The sequence below is a fragment of the Plecotus auritus genome (assembly GCF_963455305.1).
Source record: "Plecotus auritus genome assembly, chromosome: 1".
Classification (NCBI taxonomy): domain Eukaryota; kingdom Metazoa; phylum Chordata; class Mammalia; order Chiroptera; family Vespertilionidae; genus Plecotus; species Plecotus auritus.
Window position 1 is genome coordinate 103,457,176 of NC_137770.1, and position 25,525 is coordinate 103,482,700.

The 25,525-nt window shown below is 39.8% G+C and overlaps 1 protein-coding gene and 1 pseudogene across 5 annotated transcripts in view; both read left to right on the plus strand.

The window, feature by feature from the left end:
• The window catches only part of ODAD2 (outer dynein arm docking complex subunit 2), a 225,463-nt gene extending 216,456 nt beyond the window's left edge, over positions 1–9,007 (plus strand). For all 4 annotated transcript variants that reach the window (XM_080688300.1, XM_080688303.1, XM_080688301.1 and 1 more), the window contains one exon: positions 8,450–9,007. In XM_080688300.1, coding sequence (XP_080544426.1) covers positions 8,450–8,563 — 114 coding nt within the window. In that variant the 3' untranslated portion in view covers positions 8,564–9,007. The remainder of the gene's footprint in view (positions 1–8,449) is intronic.
• Positions 9,008–14,337: 5,330 nt separating this feature from the next.
• Positions 14,338–17,190, plus strand: LOC308240685 (non-histone chromosomal protein HMG-14-like; annotated as a pseudogene). Its single transcript has 3 exons — positions 14,338–14,391; positions 14,464–14,686; positions 16,874–17,190. The product of its transcript is annotated as a non-histone chromosomal protein HMG-14-like (transcript).
• The last annotated feature ends 8,335 nt before the right edge of the window (positions 17,191–25,525 follow it).

Below are 25,525 nucleotides of genomic sequence, written 5' to 3' on the forward strand. Positions count from 1 at the left end.
GGTGTTTCCCCCCTTATAATATTAAGAATGTATTAATAGTTGGAAAAAGTCTACAGATAAAAAAAACATACCAAACACTATGTATCAATTCCATAATCACGTGTTCCTAATTTGCATCTCACTTCCCTAAGAAAAGTACTCCTTTTCACCTTGCCTGGGTGTTAGTGATTTGAAACACGTGCTGCTCTTTACTTTCTGTTAGCTGCCTATCCAGTGCAGGATTCTGTACTAAGTTTCTGTTATGTGATGTGTGTATTTATTTTAAAAGCATTCCTCTGAGAACTCTAGTTTGCTTGTGATGCTTTTAAGAAAAACAAAAGCACATATTCCTTAGCCTAATCCTAAACCAAGACACATACTACATAGTGCCTGTTGTTCAGATGGTGTTTTGGGAAAATATTATGCTTTTATCCTATATAATAAAGAGGTAATATGCAAATTAACCCTCACGTCCTCACAAGATGGCTGCCTACAACCAGGCTGGCAGGGGGGTTAGTGAGGGACCACCAAACGACTGAACAGAAGGCTGTGTGGGGTGACCAGGCCGGCGGGGGGCCGTGAGGGATGACCAGGCTGGCAGGGGGGCAGTTGGGGGCAATTAGGCTGGCAGGGGGGCCAGTGAGGGGCAACTAGGGCAATGGGGGGCAGTTGGGGGTGACTAGGCCTGCAGGGGGGCAGTTAGGGGTGACCAGGCTGGCAGAAGAGGGCAGTTGGGGGCAACCCAGCTGGCAGAGGGGGAAGTAAGGGGTGACCAGGCCAGCGGGGGGCGGGGGCAGTTAAGAGCAACCAGGCCGCCAGGGAGGGAGCAGTTGGGAGTGACCTGGCTGGCAGCAGGGGGCAGTTAGGGGCGACCAGGCCAGCAGGGGGAAGTTAGGGGTGATCAGGCTGGCATGCAGAGGCAGTGAGGGGCAATCAGGCCAGCATGGTGGGGCAGTTAGAGGTGACCAGGCAGGCAGGCAGGTAAGCGATTAGGAGCCAGCGGTCCAGGATTCTGAGAGGGATGTCCTAGGATCGGGCCTAAAATGGCAGTCAGACATCCCCCAAGGAGTCCCAGATTGGAGACAGTGCAGGCTGGGCTAAGGGGACCCTCCCCCCGTGCACGAATTTTGTGCACCGGGCCTCTAGTTCAGTTTATAAAACAGCATTAGCTACCTAGCCTCTCAGTGTATAAAGAAGCAATAAGTAACATTCATTGACAACAAAATAAAATTCAGGAAAAACAATGAATTCAAATAACAGCATAACCAAAGAGGGTCCTGGGAGTGCTTCTCAAATATAGAGCCATTCATACCCTGAACACACAAATATTCTATACTTCCAACACCGTATTAGTTGAGAATGTTCCTTGCTAGGGAAAATGGGCAGAGCAGGATAAATTAACCAGTAAAGATTAAATCATAGTGCCTGGAATGTAGTAAGTTTAGTTGCTAATAAAATGATTTCACATTGTGCAAACATCAGGTAACCTGTGTGCCTAATGCTAATAAGTCACTTGAGCTACATTTAAGGAAGCAACTCTGACTTCCCACCACATGTACCATTCTATGCCCTACTTTCCTCCCTTTGCCTTTTTTGTTTTTTAATCTCCCCCTTGCCTATACTTTAGACCTTTAAAATACTAGACTGCTGGGCTCCACTGGTCAAGTTTTTAGGCTATAAACATTCATTCACTCACCACCATATAAAATATAGAATAAAGGCTTATGGTTCATGCAAGAAATGTAGGCAAAATTACTTTCTCAAAGAGTAGGAGCACTTTTATTGCATTCAGGACTAGAAGTTAGATAATAGAAAACATCATTTATAGATTAGTCATTAAAAGGGTCCCGCATTGCTTAAACATTGTATTCTAACATCAAGCATGTGAGTGCACAGTATATGCTCCCCTCAGCAACCCTCGTCTAGCTGCCTCCTGGAATAGCCAACATGCTGCAGGCTCTCTGTGAAACAACGAGAGGCCAACAACAAGCCGAATGTTATGACTAGTACATTTTGCACTCACACTTCATCGGTTTGTGTAACATGAAATTATGTAACTGGCATCGAGGGTTTAGGAATAAATGCAACTGACTTGGAAAGTCAGAGGGGATCCTTGAACAACAATCATATATGAAGGAGTATGGGAAAAATACAGGCATTTGGGCAGGCATCAGGCCAAGGGGCTGCTTTCTAAGGGAGCTGTGCAAGGTGGTGGTAACAATCACTGATGCCAAGTGAAACCTGGGTCATTGGTACCCATTGAGGTCAACCAGAAATGAGGTGGGGCCTAGAGTGAATGCTGGCAGGCGCTAGACTGACCTCTGGGACAAAATTTCAGCTTCCTCATTCTTCCAAAACTAACCAGGGCTGGGCTCTAGGGAGTAAATGCCAGAATCAGACTTCAGAACTGGTGAAATAATCACCATGATAATGAACACCATTTATGGAGCACTTACTTTGTTCTGGGTCCTGGGTTTATGAGATTCAAATGCATAATCTGTATGGAGCCAAGCTATGTCATAGTCCTGTCATGACATGGAAATGCAGTCAGAGACACAGAAGCCCAGCAACCAAGTAGCAATTGAAAGTAATTTTAGTCTTAGTTTCACTCTCTTGAAAATAGAGAGCAAAACCACACACTGTTAATCTTTTTAAAAATCCTCCACCAACAGGAGAGAGGTAGGTTTTTATAGAGAAGACCCAAGGTATAGTATGGAAATTATTTGATTAGTGATAGCTTAAATGGGTGCCCTATTTGGGAAAGCCTCCTGGCTGTTGGTGATTGGTTGTCCTTAGGTTTCATTTTCTCAGATTAGCATGTGTTGACTCTAATTTAGATTTTGGGTTGCTTACATAGCCTACCAAGGCACTAGAGCCACTTATCTAATGGCCTCCTTGTTTAATTACATTAACAATACAAAAATCACAAGGCATGAGGTTCCCTGAATGTCCCTGTTTCCCTCATGCAGAAGAGAATATTTCTCTTGTATCTCAGAAGAATGGTTATGTCTCATTTTTTCTCTCTAGAATTTTACCCCTTATTGGTGAACTTCACAATTTAGGAAGTTAGTCTGGAAGCAGTATAAATGAATGACCAATTACAGGGGGGCAAGAAAGAATAGAAAGACAGTAAAAAGTTGTGGTAAGCTTTCCAGGGGTGGTAAGTGGCAATGAGAATAGAGAGAAGCAATATAGAGCAATACAGCGAAGTGAATGACTTTGAAAAGTGAATATGGTAATTTGTTTGATGACATGCAAAGAAGATAAGAGTGGGGGTTAAGTATGAGGCAGGGAGATTCTTCGCTTGAGCAGCTAAGTAATGATACCTATTACTGATATGGGATTCAGGTTTAGAGAGAAAACATTTAAAATTTCATTTGGAATATGAAGTTTGAGATAACTGTGAGACTTCCAAGTAGAGATATCTAAGAAGCATTAAAAAGAAACTCCTGAGGTGGAGATATAAATTTAGAAAATGATTCCACCTGAATGGTATTCAAAGTCAGGTAGTGAAAGAAACCATCTAGGAAGAGAGAACAGAATGAAGACAGAAAAGGAATTTGTTCTAAGAAACTTTAAAGACTTATGGTTGGGAGAAAGATAAAGAGCCATCAATGAATTGTGGGAAGATGAGGACAAATGGAGACAGAGAAAACCAAGAGACTATGGTAATAAGAAGCAGAGACAATTTCAGAAAGGAGAAAGTCAATTATATTGAACTCTGTTAAGGGGCCAAATAAGAGAAGGACTCAAAAGTATCTATTGCTCTCTGCAACATGGAAGTTATTGATGACCTTCGAGAGGACTGTTTCAATGGAGAGGTGAAAGCAGAAGCAAACCTAGAGTGAGTTAAATGGAGCTTAAGACCAGAGACAGTTCAGCTTTCTAATGAATTTTGACTATGAAGGGAAGAAAATGAGTCAAATGGTAGGTTCTTTTTGCAGGAGGTGATGGGGGTGTTGTTTTTTTAAGATAGGGAAACATGCTTTTAAATGATAATGGGAAGGAATCTATAGAAGGGAGAGGTTAAAGAAAAATAAGAGGAGAAACCAAGATGGCGGCATAGGTAAGCACCTAAACTGCTGCCTTGCACAACAATTTCAAAACTACAACTAAAAGACAGAACAGACATCATTCAGAACCACAGGAAGGCTGGCTGAGTGGAAATTCTACAACTAGAAGGAAAGAGGAAAGCTCATGGAGAATCAGAGGAGCGGCAAAAGGCTGAGGTATGGAGACGCGCGCAGAGAGGAAGGGCGACTGAGTGCCTGGCTGACTTTCTCTGGCGGGAGGGGGAAGGAAGCCCCCGACTGTACTGAACCCCACTTCCGACTGCACTGAAACCCAGTTCCAGGTGAAACCCCGTGGACCCAGGCTCCTACAGGGGGAGTCTGGACTGTCAGGTAGAGAGAAAGGCACACGGAGACTCGGAGACCCGGGGGAGCTGTGGTGGGTCTGGAGGCGCGCACGCACACACAAGTGCTCACAGAGAAAGCTGAAAAGGAGGTTGCCGCAGGCATTCCCTAGCGGAAGGGAGTCGGAAGCTCCTGACTGCACTGAACCCTAGTTCTGACTGCACTGAACCCCAGTTCCAGGTGAGCCCCTGGGGACCCACACTCTTACAGGGGAAATCTGAACTATCAGGCGGAAACTCAGGGGAGTCGCGGAAGGCAGAGGTCTGAAGGCGCGTGCGCAAGGGCAGGGCTTACAGGAAGCCAAGACTGTCTGCTCTGCCCTGAGACTCCGCCCCATCCAAGCTGAGCACAGAGGCTTTTGCAATTTTGCAAGTCTAATCCTATAAGGCTGTCTCCAGCACCAAACTTCTCCCAGCGTGGACACAACTGGCCTGGAGGTCTATTCCTCCCAGTGATACCAACAACAATCAAGACTTAACTACAACAAGGCTGTACACACAGTCCACAAAGGGGTGCACCAAGAGTGTCCACCTCAGGTTAACTGGGGAGGCTGACCCACTGGGCCATATAGGAAACCTAGCACACAAAGGTACCCTACCAACTCAGGGAAGCAGCGAAAATGCGGTGGCAAAGAAACAGATCACAAACGAAAGAAATGGAGGAAAACAAATGACTGGATATAGAATTCAAAGCCACGGTTATAAGGCTCTTCAAGAATATCCTAGAAAAGGCCGATAAATTTAGTGAGACCCTCGAGGATATGAAAAAGGACCAACTAGAAATTAAACATACACTGACTGAAATAAAAAATATTATACAGAGACCCAACAACAGACTATAGGAATGCAAGAATCAAGTCAAGGATTTGAAAAACAAAGAAGCAAAAAACACCCAACTGGAAAAGCAAAAAGAAAAAAGAATCCAAAAAGTTGAAGATAGTGTAAGAAGCCTCTGGGACAACAAGCGTACTAACATCAGAATTATGGGGGTGCCAGAAGAAGACAGAGAGCAAGATACTGAAACCTATTTGAAGAAATAATGACTGAAAACTTCCCCTACCTGGTGAAAGAAATAGACTTACAAGTCCAGGAAGTGCACAGAACCCCAACAAGAGGAACCCAAAGAGGACCACACCAAGACACATCATAATTAAAATGCCAAGGGCAAAAGACAAAGAGAGAATATTAAAAGCAGCAAGAAAAAAAACAGTTAATTACCTACAAGGGAGCACCCATATGATTGTCAGCTGATTTCTCAACAGAACCTATGCAGGCCAGACCAGAGTGGCAAGAAATATTCAAAGTGATGAAAAGCAAGAACCTACAACCAAGATTACTCTACCCAGCAAAGTTATCATTCAGAATTGAAGGTCAGATAAAGAGCTTCACAGATAAGAAAAAGCTAAAGGAGTTCACCACCACCAAACCAGTATTATATGAAATGCTGAAAAGTATTCTTTAAGAAGAGGAAGAAGAAAAAAGTAAAGAGAAAAATTATGAACAACAAATACATATCTATCAACAAGTGAACCTAAAAATCAAGTGAATTAAAAATCTGATGAACAGAATAATCTGGTGAATATAATAGAATCAGTGGCATAGAAAGGGAGTGGACTGATAATTCTCAGGGGGAAAGGGGTATGGGGGGGTGCAGGAAGAGACTGGACAAAAATCATACACCTATGGATGAGGACAGTGCGGGGGAGGTAAGGGCAGAGGGTGGGGTGGGAACCGGGTGGAGGGGAGCTATGGGGGAAAAGGAGAAACAATTGTAATAATCTGAACAATAAAGATTTATTAAATTTAAAAAAAATAAAAATAAATAAAAAGTAATAAGAGATGGACTACATGGTGGTAAAATGTCCCAAGGGGAAGGAGACTGGATGATACAGTGGAGTAATGGACCTTGGATAGAAGGAAAGACATCAGGAAGGGGGTAGCGGGGGGCGGGGGGGTGGGGGGAGCTGGGTTAAGATGCAGGTAGATTTGCAGATTTGGTTAAAGTAGTTACTGTCTAAAGGCTTCTATCAAGTTTATGAAGAATCACTTAAAGGTTATCTGCTGAGAATGGGGACTATAAGGAGTAGTTGAAGAAGATGTGAAGTAGGCATTGAAAAGAGTGGGGAAGTAACGTATTAAGGAGAGACATATTTAGATTGCTGGGCAGTGGTGAGAATTCATTTGAGATCGGATTTGCCTTGTTGTATACATATTGCCTCCATTAGGGCTCAGCTACTAGTGAGGGCATTGGAAAGACAGAGTCGGTTATGGTTGTATTGGATGGATGTCAAGGAACTGGTAAGAGAATAATTGAAAGGATGTACTATGGAATCTAAACTGATTGTAGAGGAAGTGAAAACGGGAGATGGTTAAAAACAAAACAAAAAACATATATAAGCCAATGGACTAGAGGTTGTGATGAGAATAAGCAAGTAAGTTCAATGACCAAATCATAGGAGTAGAAATTGTGATGAGAAATTTTGAAGGTGAGACTGTGGAGAGTGATGAAAAATAAGAATCAGGGTGCGACCCTGGAAGTGGGGGGCTAGAATGTGTAAAGATCATTGGCAATGAGAAAGTCAAGGAACTGAGAAACCAGACATCCTCCCAGACCCCTTGATCAAGGTTTTCTCACACACAACCTTCTAAATGTTTTATATTTTTCCTTTCTTATTTAAATTATTAATCCACCTGGAATTGATGTTTGTGTATAATATGAGATTACCTTTTTTATGTTCTTCTATTTGGATAACAAACTGTCCTCAGGCCAGTTGAATAGTTTAGTCTCTGAATAGTCCTTAAATTCCTTCCTCCCATGCTATTCCTGATTCCTGTGGCTTGAAGTATTATAGCACCCTTCAGTTTCTCCTCTCTACATATTCTTTAAGTTGCCATAAAAGATATCTTTCAAAAATACAAATTTGACCATGCCACTCTCTTGATTAAAGTGCTTAAATTTTTTTCTGTGTTACATTTAGAATAAAAGCCAAACTCCTAATCTGGCCATATTTAAGCTGTTTCACAGTATTTTTGCTTACAGTATTTCTTTCCTTTCAAATAATCCTTATTTTCTAACATTATCCACACTTTTACTCAAATATTACTGTGTAGGTAATATATGATTCAATTAAATGTTAAATCTTCATCAGAACTACTAATTATGCTAATTAATGATATATTTTAAAAGTTCTAATTCATTTATTTGAAATTTACTGGACATCTACTATGCATTAGGCACTATATGGTACTCTAAGTTTCAGAGTTTGCAATCTAAAGAAGAACAGAAAGCATAAGTCCCGATATCTTTGAAGAATGGAAGAATTTAAGTGTAGCAACATACATTTGAGCCAACTGCTATGAGAAATTACATTTTGTTTGATGGAAGTCTGTGGAAGCTTTGTCAAAAATTTAGGTCATGAAAGATGGTTAAAATTTAGAAAATCAGAGAAGAAGATGGAAGTGCATTTCAGGTGGGGGGTAGCATCAATCAAGGCAAGAGAAGTGGGGAAGTGTGACCTTGGAGTACAACATAGAGCAGGAGAAAGACAAACGACTAGAAGGTTAAACTGAGTACAAAAATACGTTAAGGTTAATAGACTGGCCTCTAGCTAGCATTGGGAGTCAATGATAATCTCTATTAAGGGACTGATATAATTAGGTCATGACATGATCAGGTGGAACTGAATGCAGAGATTAAATCTAAGAGGATGCACTCATAGTCTAGGCATATGTTGGCTTATCCCAGGAAGTGGGGAAGCCAAAAAGAATGCAAGAGACGTTTTAACATAGAATCCATAGCAGTTAGATGGCCAAAGAAAAGAGAAACTTGTCTAGCTCAGCTCCAGGAAATAAAAAAGGTAAGAATTTCGTGAGAATTTCCTGCATCGGACTAAACATCATCTGTATTTGTATTAGCTCAAACAGACTTCCTTCTACCGCTTTTTTGGTGACTTTAAAAAATATTTAATATTTAAAAGTATTTCATAACCTAACTTTATGTCTTTAGATTAACAGTTTTATTCTTATTTTCCTTCTCCTCCTCCTCATGTGTGACAGCTTCTACTGCACATGGTTGGGTCCCCTGATCAGGACCTCCAGGAAGCTGCAGCTGGTTGTATATCTAACATCCGCAGGCTGGCTCTTGCTACAGAAAAGGCAAGATACACTTGAAATTTGAACAGACATTTCAAGCTATCAAATTTTACATGACACAGAACATATCACTCCCATGGCCAGGAAGCTGAAATTAGGAAACATTTATTAGCAGATCCTTTACAAGCAGACAAATGCCTGAATGAAAACATATGGATGAAGAATATGAAGGATGCTGTTCATGCAAAAACTGCATGGGTATTTTTGTTCTATTCAATGTTTTAAGGATCTGCATGTAATGAAATATAAAGCCAATAAATTTTTTTATAATTTTCCAGGAATCTGAGAATATATGTATCCAGTATTTTTTTCCCAGTAATGCTTTTGTATTTGTGAAAATTTTAATAAAAGATATGGTCTTCAAGTGTGCAGTGCTATAGTGAATGAGTTTTTAGAATTCCCTTTCTGTTAAACCTATCTAACAGTCTTGTCATTATGGTTTTGTCATTTTGATCACTTGCAACCCATGGGAGAGTTCTGAAGAGATGTGCTGATTTCACAAACTGTTATTAAATAAAATTCAGAATTAAGCAGCTGGACTTGAGAGATCATCCCGAGGTCATTCCAACTTTCTCCTAAATCTATTAAACATCTGAAAAGATAATGTGTAACTGTCACTTGGCCAGATCATGCAAATCACAAAAACATAAGCAATGCATGAGTTGTGTGTTTTTTAACTTTTGGGTTTGCACAGCATAAACAATGATATATTTTATTTCCCTCACAGGATTCACCAACACTTTTATTGAAAGAATGAACTTGTGCTAGTGTCAGGATAATATTACTTCACATAAAATTGCTTTGAATTTCTGTATTTGTTTTCAGCACACAAAGTGTTTTTTAAAAAGTGGCTACAAAGGATTAATAGCATTTTATCAGGTTATAGAAACATTAGAAGCCATTTGAAAGAATCACATATGTAACCTCAGTGTACTGAAATGTTTGGGAAGTAACTATGCAAGCGTCACCAGGAAAATAACTTTGTATGCATCAGCTCTCTAAACAGACAGTCTAGGTTAATGCTTTAAAAAGCAGGCGAGGAGGTTTTATGGAAAAATATTAAGTACTGTGTATGTTTGCCATAATTTGCAGATGATTAACTAAATTGAGCTAAATGTAAATAATTTGTATGAAATGAAAAGCCTGTACAGAATGAAATTACCAATGACAATTCCTATGATTAAAAAGCTAAGGAATTTCTGAGAATTTTAAGGTTTTGTAAAACACCAATTCATTATCATTGGTTTTAAAGGAGGTTATAAAAGAGAATAATAGAAACAAGGAAATTATATGAATACTAAGAATTAAACTTAAGTAATAGTGTAAATCCTTTAACTTTCAACAGTATATATTTCTAACATTAAAGTTACCATGTGGCTGTGTTTCACTAACATTAAAAATACATCTAGAGAGATCCAGGATGGCAGTACAGTAGGTAGAAGTTACACAGACCTACTCCCAGGATCAAACTGGAATTATAGCTAATATAGAACAGTCAATCTGAATAACCAACTGAAGACGAGCTAAAAAGAAGTCTCATAAGTGAGGATTTACAGAAGAAGCCCCTTTGATACTGGTAGGGAATGGGAGACAGTGAAAAGTCTAGCTGCGTCCCCACACGCAGTGCCTAAGAATACAGCTGTAAAGGCTCCCCCTTAGGAGTGTGGGGTCTCAACCCCATCCCTGGCTCCCAAGCCCAGAGGATCAGAGCCCAGCAGACGAGACCACATAACATCTGGCTATGAAAATCAGCAGGGATTCTGCCCTCCAAGGAGAGATGGGAGTCAGATGCCCTCTCAAAAGGCCAGCAAAAAATCTCATTCACAGCCACTTACCCTGAGCTTCAATGGAGGGAGGGTGGCTGGGAATACAATAGTGTTGTGTGAGGAGAGACTAGGTTGTGCGGCTTAGAGAGAGAGCTGAAGAGACAGCCGTCAAAGGTCCCTGTGCCGAGTCCCTCAGTTGCAGACACCATCTTTCTTGGGTCTAGCACTCCCTTCCATATGGTATCAGCCTGGGGAATGCAATAGCTCCACCCTTCCTACTCCCTGTCACCCTCCCCTATAGAGTTCACACCCTGTGGAAGAGTCAGCTGCCTGGGCAATAGAGATGCAGGCAAACTCAGGGGGTATCAGAGACTGAGTTGTGTGGCTCTGGGGTGGGAGACATTCCCTACACCTTCTCATGAGCCTGACCAATGACAACCCTTCATGGGAGATCTACTAGCCCCATTCTCTAGACTCCTAGGGGCCCCAACCTCTTGAGCTCAGGATTTCCACAAGGTTTGGAAAGAATCCAGGACAGACTTGAGTTCTGTGGCTCCAGGAATGGCCCATTTTTCCCTCACACACCTGACTGGTCCAGAGTCCTCCATCACATAGCCAAATCTTGGTCTGTTTGGGTCTGATAAACTCTTCTTGCCTCTTCCTGACGACGCCCTGAGGCTCCACCCCACCAAAAAGGTCTGTGGACTTTTGTTGAGTGGCCTCAGACCCAACAGTGGCACCAAGTTTGAATCTGTATCAGTCTGGTGAATACCACTCGCCCCTATCTGGTGACTCACTGGCCTTTGGCTGACCAATATCCAGGCTTGGTGCTGGTGGAAGCTGGCCTTGGTGTAAAACTTGGTCCTTCCCATGCACTCCCAGCCTCAGCAGAGGTAGCTATATGTTGTGGATCACTTTGTAGCTCCAAACAGATTGCCCAGGATCAATCACAGGCAGAATCTGATAGTGACCTGCACCAGAGTCCCAAGAGGCCCCAGAACCAACACACATGGTGGCCAGCTTCAGAAAACATCAGAGCAGGATCCAATTAGCTTCACAAGTGGCATATCCAAAGGGAGATCTCAGCAGGCATGAGAATCAGTTGAGGCAAAATCTGCTTCATGTGGTCTATACCTGCACAGCAGGTCATACATTGTGGTCAGGGTCAATCCGCACAGTCACCAGCCTCAGGGTCAGCCCCATGCACAGACAGGCCAACAGCAATTCAGTTTCAGCGACAACAGGAGGGCTCACATAACCCACACGAGGGACATTCCTGGAACAACCAGCTCAGGTGATCAGGGAGACTGCATCACTGGGTCCCACAGGACACCTACTACATAAGGCCACCCTACCAAGATGGGAAGATATTACAGATCTACCTAATACACAGAAACAAACACAGAGGGGCAGTCAAAATGAGACAAACATGCCCTAACTCAATGGACAAAAACTAAAACCATTTCCCCTAAGAACAGGAATAAGACAGGGATGCCCACTTTCACCACTCCTGTTCAATATAGTACTAGAAGTGCTAGCCACAGCAATCAGACAAGAAGAAGAAATAAAAGGCATCCAAATTGAAAAAGAAGTAAATCTGTCATTATTTGCAGATGACATGATATTGTACATAGAAAACCCTAAAAACTCCATCAAAAACTACTAGAACTAATAAATGAATTCGGCAATGTAGCAGAATACAAAATTAACACCCCAAAATCTATGGCTTTTTTATACACCAAGAAACTAAAAAAACAAAACAAAACAAAACAATTCTATTTACCATTGCAACAAAAAAATTAAGATACCTAGCAATAAATTTAACCAAGGAGGTAAAGGACCTATACTCAGAAAATTTCAGGACGCTGAAAAAGAGATAGAAGAAGACATAAACAAATGGAAGAATATATCGTGTTCATGGATTGGAAGAATCAACATCATTAAAATGTCCATACTACCCAAAGCAATCTATAGATTCAATGTAATCTCTATTAAAATACCAATGGCATATTTCACAGACCTAGATCAAACTCTCCAAAAATTCATCTGGAATAAAAAAAGATCCCAAATAGCTCCACAATCTTGAGAAAGAAGAACAAAGTTGGGGGGATCACATTACCAGATATCAAGCTATACTACAAAGCCACTGTTCTCAAAACTGCACAAGAACAGACATATAGACCAATGGAGCAGAACAGAGAACCCAGAGTTCAACCAAAGCTATTATGCTCAATTAATATTTGATAAAGGAGGCAAGAACATACAATGGAGTCAAGACAGTCTCTTCAATAAATGGTGTTAGGAAAGTTGGACAGATTACATACAAAAAAAAATAAAACTAGACCACCAACTTACACCATACACAAAAATAAACTCAAAATTGATAAAGGACTTAAACGTAAGATGGGAAACCATAAAAATCCTAGAAGAACCCATAGGCACCAAAATAGCAGACATTTATCGTAGCAATATATTTACTGACACAACTCCTAGGGCAATGGAAACTAAGTAGAAAATAAAAAAATGGGACTACAGCAAAATAAAAAGCTTTTGCACAGCAAAAGAAACCATCAACAAAACAACAAGAAAGCCCACTGCATGGGAGAACATATTTGCCAATGTTATCTTTGATAGGGGTTTAATCTCCAAAATTTATAGGGAACTCATACAATTTAACAAAAGGAAGATAATCCAATCAAAAATGGGCAAAGAACCTAAATAGACACTTTTCTAAAGAAGACATACAGAAAGCTGAGAGACATATGAAAACATGCTCAAAGTCAGTAATCATCCAAGAGATGCAAATCAGAACAACAATGAGGTATCATCTCATACCTATCAGATGGCTATCATCAACAAATCAACAAATGACAAGTGCTGGAGAGGATGTGAAGAAAAAGAAACCCTCGTGCACTGCTGGTGGGAATGCAGACTGGTGCAGCCACTGTGCAAAACAGTATGGCGTTTCCTCAAAAAATTAAAAATGGAACTTCCATTCGACCCAGTGATCCCACTTCTAGGAATATATCCCAAGAAACTAGAAACACCAATCAGAAAGGATATATGCACCCCTTTGTTCATAGCAGCACAATTTACAATAGCTAAGATTTGGAAATAGCCTAAGTGCCCATCAGCAGATGAGTGGATTAGAAAACTGTGGTACATCTACACAATGGAATACTACACTGCTGTAAAAAAGAAGAATTCCTACCATTTGCAACAGCATGGATGGAACTGGAAAGCATTATGCTAAGCAAAATAAGCCAGTTGGAGAAAGATAAATATTACATGATCTCACTCATTTATGGAATATAATGAACAACATAAACTGATGAACAAAAACAGAACCAGAGTCATAGAACCATCGAATAGACTGTCCAACCTATAAGGGAAGGCGATGGGGTGAGGGGATAAGAGATCAACTGAAGGACTTGTATGCATGCATATGAGCAAACCCAATGGACACAGACCTGGGCGGGGGGCAGGGGGTGGGGGGTGGGGTGTGAGGGCACGTGCTGGGGGTGTGGGGGCAGCCGGGGAAAATACAGGTTCCTATAAGTCAATGGGGGAAAAAAGAGACTTACATAATACTTTAAACAATAAAGAATTTAAATTTAAAAACTAATAATAAATAAAAGTTTTTAAAAAAAACACACACAGGAGAAATCTCCAGATAAATAAATAGCTAGAAGAAGCATGTGGATTGAACCAATGATTTGGAAGACAAGGTAGCAAAAAACACCCAATCAGGGAAGCAAAAAGAATAAAGTGTTTTAAAAACAAGGATAGTTTGACTACCGTGTGTTCTGGGACACCAGAGTGTGGACAGGACATTTTGTCCCTGCTGGTGGTGGCAGTCTTGATTTCTGGTTGCAGCGTGGAGTTCATGACTGTGGCCTCTGGGCTGGAATGAGCCACGCATTTGGTAGAGTCAGGGGAGCTGAGCCAGAGCAACGGCCAGTACAATGGTAGCAGTTGGATTGACCATTGTTGCTGCAGGATTTGCAGGCTGTTGTTTTGCAAGCCATGAAGCATATGGAGCCTCAAGTCAAACAAGTTTTTCAAAGTCTACCAAAATCTGTAAGACTTCCTAAACATTTTTGCTAATTCTTTGCTGTCTGTATATGAAGTTTAGAACTACATTTGAAGAGGGCCTTCAGTGGTGGCTATTAGAGAGATGGGTTCAAACCCAAAATGACAAAACGAAAAGCAGCATTAATACAAGGTGTAAGCGGTATTGCCAATAAAGGAAAAATAAGAGATGCTCATTAATGAATTATGCTTTTAAATCACCCAGGCAAGGGAGGATCTCCTTACATAGCCGCCAAAATCACTGCAGCTAAAGATCTACTAGAAGGTCAAGCTAAAAAATCAAGTAAATGTATGATGAATTTTAAGTTCTTGTTAGTTATGTATATGAGAACCAGCTTTTTATAATAAAACTAGTGGCCCGGTGCATGAAATTTGTGCACAAGTAGGGGGGTCCCTCAGCCTGGCCTGCACCCTCTCCTATCTGGGATCCCTCTCACAATCCAGAACCACTGGCTCCTAAGCGCTCACCTGCCTGCCTGATGCCCCTAACTGCTCACCTGCCTGCCTGGTGCCCCTAACTGCTCTCCTGCCAGCCTGATGGCCCTAACTGCTCTCCCCTCCTTGTCTGATCCCCCTAACTGCCTATCTGCTCTCCCTTCCTCTCTGTGCCTTCAGATCCTGGTGCAGGAGTGCTGAGAGCTCTCTGCCAAGGCCCTGCTCCCATCCTGATGCCCCCCCTCCGGGCTGGGTGGCACTCCAGGCCTGCTTGTGCTTCTGCCGTGGTGGCGGGGGGGGGGGTTTCCCCCTATGGCAGCCTCATGTCCCAGTGGTGGAAATCCCTGCCCCCATCCCTGCCCACCAGCTCCTGTGCGCATGCAGCCTGGTCGTGACTGTGACACTGTTAAGACCAATGAGCATATTACCTCTTTATTATATAGATGTCCTGAAGCTACACATTTTAAAAATGATTTAGCATGAACTAAGTCAAAGCCTTGGTATACATTTTTTATTTACATTAGAGGATTTTAAATCAAATTATAGAATATTTGTAGATTGTTGCTCAATAATTATGGATACATACCATTTGAATAGAAATATTAATCATTTAGTAAATAATTTGGTACTTACTTCAAGGCAAAGTGAACATGAAAGTCTCTGCTCTCAAGGAACCCCAATTTGATGAGACCCATAAACTAGTAACTAAAATACAATATGATACATATTATGATGGAATTAGTACAGGTTGTTATAGTAGACTTATCTCATTGGGAGGAAAGACTGTCAAGGTACAGAGAGCTGGCTCAGCTTCTTGGAACTGTGAATTTAAAAGTCAGTTTAGTCACAGCTTTGACTAAAAAATTGATGATGTTATATATCATATCACTGCCAGAATTCAGATTTCATACATTAAAAACTTGATAAAAGATGAGAGTATGTCATTTCTAATCATGAAAATATTTATAGTGTATTCAGCTAGCCCTTTTAAGAAACTGACCATTTGTAAAAATTAATTTTTACATAATCAAAAGTTTTGCATTTGTTATGACCAAGCTTAAACATAATTAGCTAAACTGAAATGCCCTGTTATCAGAATAATTATCTTGGACTCTGAGAATTTGTACAGTGATATATTTAAATGACATTTGAGGGCAAATGGCTAACTATTGGTGGGCTTAATCACAAGGAACAACAACAGCCTGTAATTATTGGAATCGAGAGTCTATCAGTCGTCAGCAAACTCATTAGTCAGCAGAGCAGCAAACCGCGGCTCGCGAGCCACAGTTTGCCGACCACTGGTCTAACGTATGTAAGGATCTTAACCAAAGGACTTATATAAAACACCCAAGGGAGATAGCTAGCCAGTAGTACTTATGTTTAGCTTTAAAATGATAATGTATGCTACCTACCATCTAAATTTTATTAAGTCATCTTAAAGTTCTTAATAATGGAGAACAGACTTTCAAGATAAAAATAATGGAGGTAATTATATTTAGTGTTGGAATGTGTTTAGGGGTGTTCAAAGGTCAGGTATATCCGATTTGTGTTTATTTTCCATCTTGTTTAAAATCTGATCAAATCTATTTATGCTTTAAGAGTATGAAGAGGCATCCATGGCTTTTGTGTAGGATAAATCTTTTTAGTTATTTCCAGGGGGGAGAGGGTATTAAGGTACAGCTGATTTGTTATTTGAAGTAGTTATGTTCTAGAAAGTTGCTGAAAATACTGAATCACTGTTCCTAGGGAAAATACAGATTCCTATAAGCCTCTGGTTACATCACATTTTTGTCAGCCAGTCAATATAAAACCTTGTTTTATGTGTGTTTGTTTAATTAGAAAAAGAAAATAAAACAAGGATAGTTTAAGGGACCTTTGGGATAATATGAAGTATAATAACATCTGCATCATAGAGATAACAGAAGGAGAAGAGAGACATCAAAGCATCCAGAGTGTATTTGAGGCGGGTCCGAGCAGCTTGGGCAGCGGCAGTGGCCGGGCAGCCCAGGTTCACCAAGCCACTAGGCGCTCCCAGGCACCCAGCACGCGCCCAAGAGGAAGTTCAGCTCTGCGGAGGGGGCGGCCAAGGAGGAGCAGAAGAGGAGGTCCGCCAGGTTGTCAGCCAAACCTGCTCCTGCAAAAGTGGAAGCGAAGCCCAAATAGGCGGCAGGAAAGGATAAGTCTGCAGACAAAAAAGTGCAAACGAAAGGGAAAAGGGGAGCAAAGGGAAAGCAGGCCGAAGTGGCTGACCAGGAACCTAAAGAAGATTTACCTGCGGAAAACGGAGAAACTAAAAACGGGGAGAGTCCAACCTCAGATGAAGCAGGAGGAAAAGAAGCCAAGTCTGATTAATGTCATATACCATGTCTTATCAGTGGTCCCTGTCTTCCTTCTTGTACAATCCAGAGGAATATTTTTATCAACTATTTTGTAAATGCAAGTTTTTTAGTAGCTCTAGAGATATTTTTAAGAAGGAGGGAATTCCACCTCATCCCATTTTTTAAAGTGTAAATGCTTTTTTAAAAGAGGTGAAATCATTTGCTGGTTGTTTATTTTTTGGTACAACCAGAAAATAGTGGGATATTGAATATGGGAGACTTTGATTATCTTGGGTGTCAGCTTAACATTCCATAGATGGGGGAATTTTTATATCCTATAATACAAAGCATACTAAATGGCAATTTGGAGTCAGTCATGCGTTTGCTATGTCTTGAACATTTTAAATTACTTCTATTCACATGTTTTTGGTAGAATTATTTTTTAAAGAAAACCACTCCTTGATCTTGGCTCTCCCTGTCAGAATTTTGTGCACCTGTAACATCTTTGGTGTGGTAGTCCAGTTTTCCTAGTAACTTTGTCTATGTGCTGTGAAAGATTGAAAATTTGATTATGTAGTATATATGATATTAAATTGTGAATTAGTGGGACTTTGATGTAACAACGTATCAACATTTGAAGATATTGGTACTTGACACTCTATTAAGGAAAGTAGCCTCTAAATTTTAAGCTGGAAAGTCACTGGAATAACTGTTTAGAAAAGAATCACAACTACATGACTTTACATTTTTGGTAAGTATGTTAAGAATTGTGTAATTGAAATGTCTGTGTACTAATCCTCAAAACAATAAAATCTCAATTATGAAAGAATTATTTGAGGAACTTGGGGGGGGGGGGGGAAAGAGTGTGTTTGAAGAAATAATGACTGAAAACTTCCCTTTTCTGTTGAGGGAAAAAGACACACAAGTCTAAAAGCACAGAGAGTCCCAAACAAGATGAACCCAAAAATGCACACACCAAGATGGTCATGATTAAAATGGCAAATGTTAAATAAAAAGTATCTTAAAAGCAGCAAGAGAAAGTTATCTACAAGAGACAACACAGCATACCTATATCTATGGTACACCACAAAAGCAGTCCTAAGAGAGAAATTTATAGCATAAAAGGCCTACCTTAAGAAACATGAAATTTTTCAAATAAGCAATCTAACCTTAAATTAAAGGAACTATAAAAAGAACAACAAAGTCCAAGTAAATAGAAGGAAGGAAATAATAAAGATCAAAATAGGAGTAAACAAAATAAAGTCTAAAAAAAAACAATACAAAAGATCAATGAAATGAAGAGCTGATTCTTTTAAATATAAACAATATTGATAAACCTTTAACCAGACTCATCAAGAAAAAAAAGAGAGAGGACCCAAATAAATAAAATCAGAAATGAAAGAGAGGTAACAACAGAAATACCAAGAATTATAAGAAGACTAGAGGCCCAGTGCATGAATTTGGGGCCAATAGGGACCATGGGAGGTTGGCTAGGGGAAGGGGCTGCAGGAGGTTGGCCAGCCAGGGGGAGGGGCCATGTCTGTGGAAGCACACTGACCACCAGGGGTCAGCTTCAGCATTGAGCGTCTGCCTCCTGGTGGTCAGTGCATGTCATAGCAACCGCTCAACCGGTCCTATAGATATTATGAACAACTATATGCTGACAAACTGGACATTATGGAAGATTAGATAAATTCCTAGAAACATAAAATCTTCCAAAACTGGATCAAGAAGAAACAAAAATTTGAACAGACCAATTTCCACCAATGAAATTGAAGCTGTAATAAAAACAAAACAAAACCTACAACAAGCAAAAGTTCTGGCCAGATGGCTTCACAGGTGAAATTACCCAATATTAAAAAAATAATGAGCACCTATCCTTCTCAAATGACTAACAAAATTCAAGAGGAGGGAAGATTCCCAAGCTCACTTAATAAGGCCAGAATTATCCTAATTCCAAAACTAAATAATGACACAATGAAGAAAAAAATTATAGGCCAATATACATGAAGAACATAGATGCAAAAATCCTCAACAAAATATTAGCAAACAAACTCAGCAATATATTAAAAAGGTCATACATCCATCATGATCAAAATGGGATTTATTTTGGGGATAGAAGGTTGGTACTATATCTGCAAGTCAATTAACATGATACACCAAAGTGTAGAATAAAGTGAAGAATAAAAATTATATGATCATATCAATAGATGCAGAAAAACACTTGTATCTCAACATAATAAAAGCCATATGTGTCAAACCCAGAGCTAACATCATACTCAATGTGGAAAAGCTAGAAGCGTTTCTCTTAAGATCAGGAACAAAACAAAGACGTATTGTTGGGCAATATTTTTCTTTTGGGGGGGATAGCTTTTTCTATTTTGTATTGAAAACAGTAATGGAATCATTCAATATGTTTCTTTCAGAACTACGTAAATATGTCTGCAATATTAATACTTCCTTTTAGAACAGATATAAATTTTAAAAAGAGGGCTTTATTTAGAGAAACTGTTCTAATTGAAATTTTTTATGCTAAGCTAGTTAGATTATAATTGTTGAAAGAAAAACACTCACTGTAAAATAATGTCAACCGATGTAATGCTGTAATAAATTATTTTGTACACAATTAAAAATAATGTACAAATCATGGATTATGACATCTATATGAAATGAATAAATATATTATGGTCATATTATTATTAAAGAATGATTACATAGTATCTTAAGATTTTTAAATATTCTTGGAATCAGTGGGTCCTGAGAGTGAAGGGAAGCGACAGGTAAAAAAACAGCAATGGCACAAATGAACTGGATGGGGGGGAGGGGGAAGGGAAATTGTTCCTTTAGAAAATGCTTGATAGAAGAAAGCTTGTGGCCTCCATTTGTATGCTTAATGCACGCATAAAATGAAAGCAACACTGTCTATTTATTTATTTATTTATTTATTTATTTATTTATTTATTTATTTATAATTAGGTACTTTTATTTCCTGTCAAAATTATTTAATCTAAACAATCATATGTTTTCAGATGGGGAAACTGGCAAAATAATGGATAAAGGCAACGTACTGTCCCATTTGGGGTCACTTGATTTACATCAGTGTAATACAAATAATTTATATCACAGTAGGTTCTGGTGACAGAAAACCTGGAATCAAATTCTGCCTTTATCTCTTACTAGCCACAGGTAAGTGACAATCTCTCTAACCTTAAGATTCCCCATCTGCTAAGGCAGTGGTCGGGAAACTGCGGCTCGCGAGCCACATGCGGCTCTTTGGCCCCTTGAGTGTGGCTCTTTCACAAAATACCACGTGCGGGCGCGCATGTACAGTGCGATTGAAACTTCGTGGCCCATGCACAGAAGTCGGTTTTCGGCTCTCAAAAGAAATTTCAATCGTTGTACTGTTGATATTTGGCTCTGTTGACTAATGAGTTTGCCAACCACTGTGCTAAGGGGAATAAAAGTGTCATTCATTTTTTAATGTGCTATGACAATTAAAGGAAATAATATATATTAAGTGCTTATTTAAATTACATAACACTGTTTTTTTTTCCTTGAGTGTATTTATTTTTAAACTTTTAAATATATATATATTTTTAATTGTTGATAGTATTACAGATATCTTCCATTTTCCGTCCATTTACCCCCCTCCCAGCTGTGGGCAAACTACGGCCCGCGGGCTGGATCCGGCTGTTCTATCCGGTTCTCTTGCTCTCCCCTCCGCTCCTTTACTTTGAATTTATATTAGTTCATACAAACACTCCATCCATGCTTTTGTTCCGGCCCTCCGGTCCAGTTTAAGAACCCATTGTGGCACTCGGAGTCAAAAAGTTTGCCCACCCCTGGTCCAGCCCCTACCAATCCCCCCAATTCTTCATCCCCCTATTGTCTGTGTCCATGGGCTATGCATATATGTATACAAGTTCTTTGGTTTTATCTCTTCTCATCCTCCCACTCCCAACATCGAAGTATGTCAGTCTGTTTTATGCCTCCATGCTTCGCATCTTATTTTGTTGGTCAATTCATTTTATTCATTAGATTCCACAAATAAGTAACATCATGTGATATTTGTCTTACTCAGATTGGCTTGTTTCACTTAGCATAATAGTCCTCCAGGTCCTTCCATGCTGTCCCAAAGGGTAAGAGATCCCTCTTTTTTACAGCTGCAAAGTATTCCATTGTGTAAATGTTCCACAGTTGTTGTTTTTTTTATCTATTCATCTATTGATGGGCACTTGGGCTGTTTCTAAATCTTAGCTATTGTAAATAACACTACTATGAACATAGGGGTGCATATATTCTTTCTGATTGGTGTTTCTGGATTTTTAGGATATATTCCCAGAAGTAGGATTGCTGGGTCAAATGGAAGTTCCCTTTTTAATTTTTTGAGGAAGCTCCATACTGTTTTCCATAGTGGCTGCACAAGTCTGCATTCCCACCAGCAGTGAACTAGTGTTCCCTTTTCTCCACATCCTGCCAGCATTTGTTGTTTGTTGATTTTTTGATGATAGCCATTCTGATAGGTGTGTGGTGATATCTCACTGTGGTTTTAATTTGCATTTCTCTGATGATTAGTGACTTTGATCATTTTTTCATTTGTCTCTTGATTATATGTATGTACTCTTTGGAGAAATGTCTATTCAGGACATCAGCCTATTTTTTAATTGCATTTTGTTAAGTTGTATGAGTTCCTTATATATTTTGGATATTAAACCTATAGCAGATGTATCATTGGCAAATATGTTCTCCCAAAGAGTGGACTCCCTTTTCATTTTGATGGTGGTTTCTTTTGCTATGCAGAAGCTTTTTATTTTGATGTAGTCCCATTTGTTTGTTTTCTCCTTAGTTTCCATTGTCTTAGGAGATGTTTGCATAAACATATTGTTACTAGAGATGTATGAGATTTTGCTGCCTATGGTTTCTTCTAGGATTTTTATGGTTTCACGACTTACATTGAAGTCTTTTACTAGTATCCATTTTTAGTTTATTTTTTAGTACAATGTAAGTTGGTGGCCTAGTTTCATTTTTTTTGCATGTAATCTGTCCAACTTTCCCAGCACCATTTATTGAAAAGACTCTCTTGACTCCATTGTATGCTCTTGCCTTCGTTGTCAAATATTAATTGACCATAATGGCTTGGGTCAATTTCTGGGTTCTCTGCTCTGTTCTTGTACCAATACCAGGCTGTTTTGATTATGGTGGCTTTGTAGTATAACTTGATATCTGGTATTGTGATTCCTACAACTTTGTTCTTCTTCCTCAAGATTGCTGTGGCTCTTCAGGACCCTTTATGGTTCCATATACATTTTTGGAGTATTTGTTTTAGATTTGTGAAATATGCTGTGGGTATTTTAATAGGGATTGCATTGAATCTGTAGATTGCTTTGGGTAGTACAGACATTTTAATGATGTTAATTCTACCAATCCATGAACACATTATATTCTTCCATTTATTTATATCTTCCTCTATCTCTTTTTTCAAAGTCCTGTAGTTTATTGAATACAAGTCTTTTATCTCCTTGGTTAAATTTATTCCTAAGTATCTTAATATTTTTGTTGCAATGGTAAATGGGTTTGTTTAGTTTCTCTTTTAAGAATTCATTATTGGTGTATAAAAAAGCCATTGATTTCTAGATATTGATTTTGTATCCTACTACATTACCAAGTTCATTAATTAAATCTAATAGTTTTTTGGTAGAATCTTCAGGGTTTTCTATTTGCAATATCATGTCAACTGAAAATAATGAGAGTTTATTTCCTCCTTTCCAATTTGGATGCCTTTTATTTCTTCTTCTTGTCTGATCACTGTGGCCAGGACTTCCAGTACTATCTGTATATATAAAAGCCTAAGCGACCATTACTACCAAATGACCAGAACAGCCAGAATGACCAATTGTCCAATCCCAGTGATGCACACTGACCACCAGGGGGCAGAAGATCAATGCAGGAGATGCCCCCTGGTGGTCAGTGTGCTCCCACAGCTAATCTCCTGTGGCCCCTTCCCCTGGCCAACTGGCCTCCTTTGGCCCCCAGTGCTAAACCATTCATAGAGACCTGTTTCTGGGTTGGGGTTTCATAGGTAGCAGAGCAGCTCCCTTGCTGTGATCTATTGAAAGTCAGCCCTTGACACAAGGGTTTGTCTTGCTCCCATCCTCTTCCTTCCTCGGAGAAGGAAGGAAGACAGGGCGATGAGGGGAGGTGAGGAACTGTGCAGTGGCATCAGCATCAGGTGTCTGTTCCTTCTGTGCCCAGCCCAATGACTGTCGCCTCCTCTCCTGACCCCACTGGGTCCTCTGGCCCAGGCTGGGACAGGGAACTGGGTATGGGGGGCAGCGGATGCAGCCCCTTTCCCAGGGGGCTGAGGGCTGGTTCCCTCCTTGGAGCCAGTGGCCAACATCCCATGGTCCCTCCCCCTTGGCTATCCAACTGCCTGTGGTCCCCTCTGCCCCCTGTGCATGAATTCGTGCACTGAGCCTTTAGTGTTGAGTAACAGTGGCGAAAGCAGACATCCCCGTCTTGTCCTGGTTCTCTGAAAAGATAAAAAAAATTGATGAACCCCCTAGCCAGACTCATCAAGAAACAAAGAGAGAGGAGTCAAATAAATAAAATCAGAAACAAAAGCGATGAAGTAACAACTGACACTGTGTTCTTAGGGGAAATGGTTTTAGTTTTGCCAGTTGAATATGATGTTCACTGTAGGTTTGTCACATATGAACTTTATTATGTTGAGATATGCTCCTCTATTCCCACATTGCTGAAAGTTTTAATCAAAAATGGGTGTTGGATTTTGTCGAATGCTTTTTCTGTGTCTATTGTTATGATCATGTGATATTTATCTTTCAACTTGTTTATGTGATATATCACATTTATGGATTTGCAAATTTTGTGCCAGTCTTGCATCCTGTAACAAATGCCACTTGGTCATGGTGTATGATCTTTTTAACATATTGCTGAATCAGATTTGCTAAAGTTTGTGAAGGATTTTAGCATCTATGTTCATCAGGGATATTGGTCTGTAATATTCTTTCTTTGTAGTGTCTTTATCTGGTTTTGGAATTAGGATAATGCTGGCCTTATAAAAAAAACTTGGAAGTGTTCCTTCCTCTTGGATTTTTTGGAATAGTTTGAGTATAGGTGCTAATTCTTCTTTGAATGTTTGGTAAAACTCCCCTGTGAGAGCCATCTGGACCCAGGCTTTTGTTTGTTGGGAGTTTTTTTGTAATACTGCTTCTATTTCCTGAGTTGTTATTGGCCTATTCAGGTTTTCTGATTCTTCCTGATTTAGTTTTGGGATATTGTATTTTTCTAGGAATTTGTCCATTTTGTCAAGGTTTTTCAGCTTCTTGGCATATAGTTGTTCATAGTATTTTCTCACAATTCTTTGTACTTCTGCAGTGTCAGTTGTTACTTCATCGCTTTTGTTTCTGATTTTATTTATTTGGGTCCTCTCTCTTTGTTTCTTGATGAATCTGGCTAGGGGTTCATCAATTTTGTTTATCTTTTCAAAGAACCAGCTCTTGGTTTCATTGATTTTTTGTATTGTTTTTATAGTCTCAATGTCATTTATTTCTGCTCTAATTTTTATTATTTCTTTCTTTCTACTTACTCTGGGCTTTTCTTGTTGTTCTCTTTCTAATCCTTTAAGTTACAGGGGTAAATAATTTATTATTAATTTTTCTTTTGTTTGTGTTTTTTTGTTTGTTTGTTTTGTTTTTTTGGTAGGTCTGTAGTTCTGTGAACTTCCCTCTCAGAACTGCTTTTGCTATTTCCCAGAGATTTGGGATTGTTTTGTGTTCATTTTCATTTGTTTCCAGCAAGTTTTTTATTTCTTTATTTATCTCATTGATAACCCAATCATTGCTTAATAGCATGCTATTCAGCCTCCAAGTATTTGAATTTCTTTTTTTTTTTTTTTTTTTTTTTTTTAAAATATATTTTATTGATATTTTACACAGAGGAAGGAAGAGGGATAGATAGTCAGAAACATCGATGAGAGAGAAACATCGATCAGCTGCCTCCTGCACACCTCCTACTGGGGATGTGCCCGCAACCAAGTTACATGCCCTTGACCGGAATCGAACCTGGGACCTTTCAGTCCGCAGGCCGATGCTCTATCCACTGAGCCAAACCGGTTTTGGCTGAATTTCTTTATTGTTTTTTTTTAAATATATTTCTTTATTGATTTCAGAGAGGAAGGAAGAGGGAGAGAGAGATAGGAACATCAATGATGAGAGCGAATCATTGATTGGCTGCCTCCTGCACGTCCCCTACTGGGGATCGAGCCCACAACCCAGGCATGTGCCCTTGGCCAGAATCGAACCTGGGACCCTTCAGTCCACAGGCCGACGCTCTATCCACTGGGCCAAACT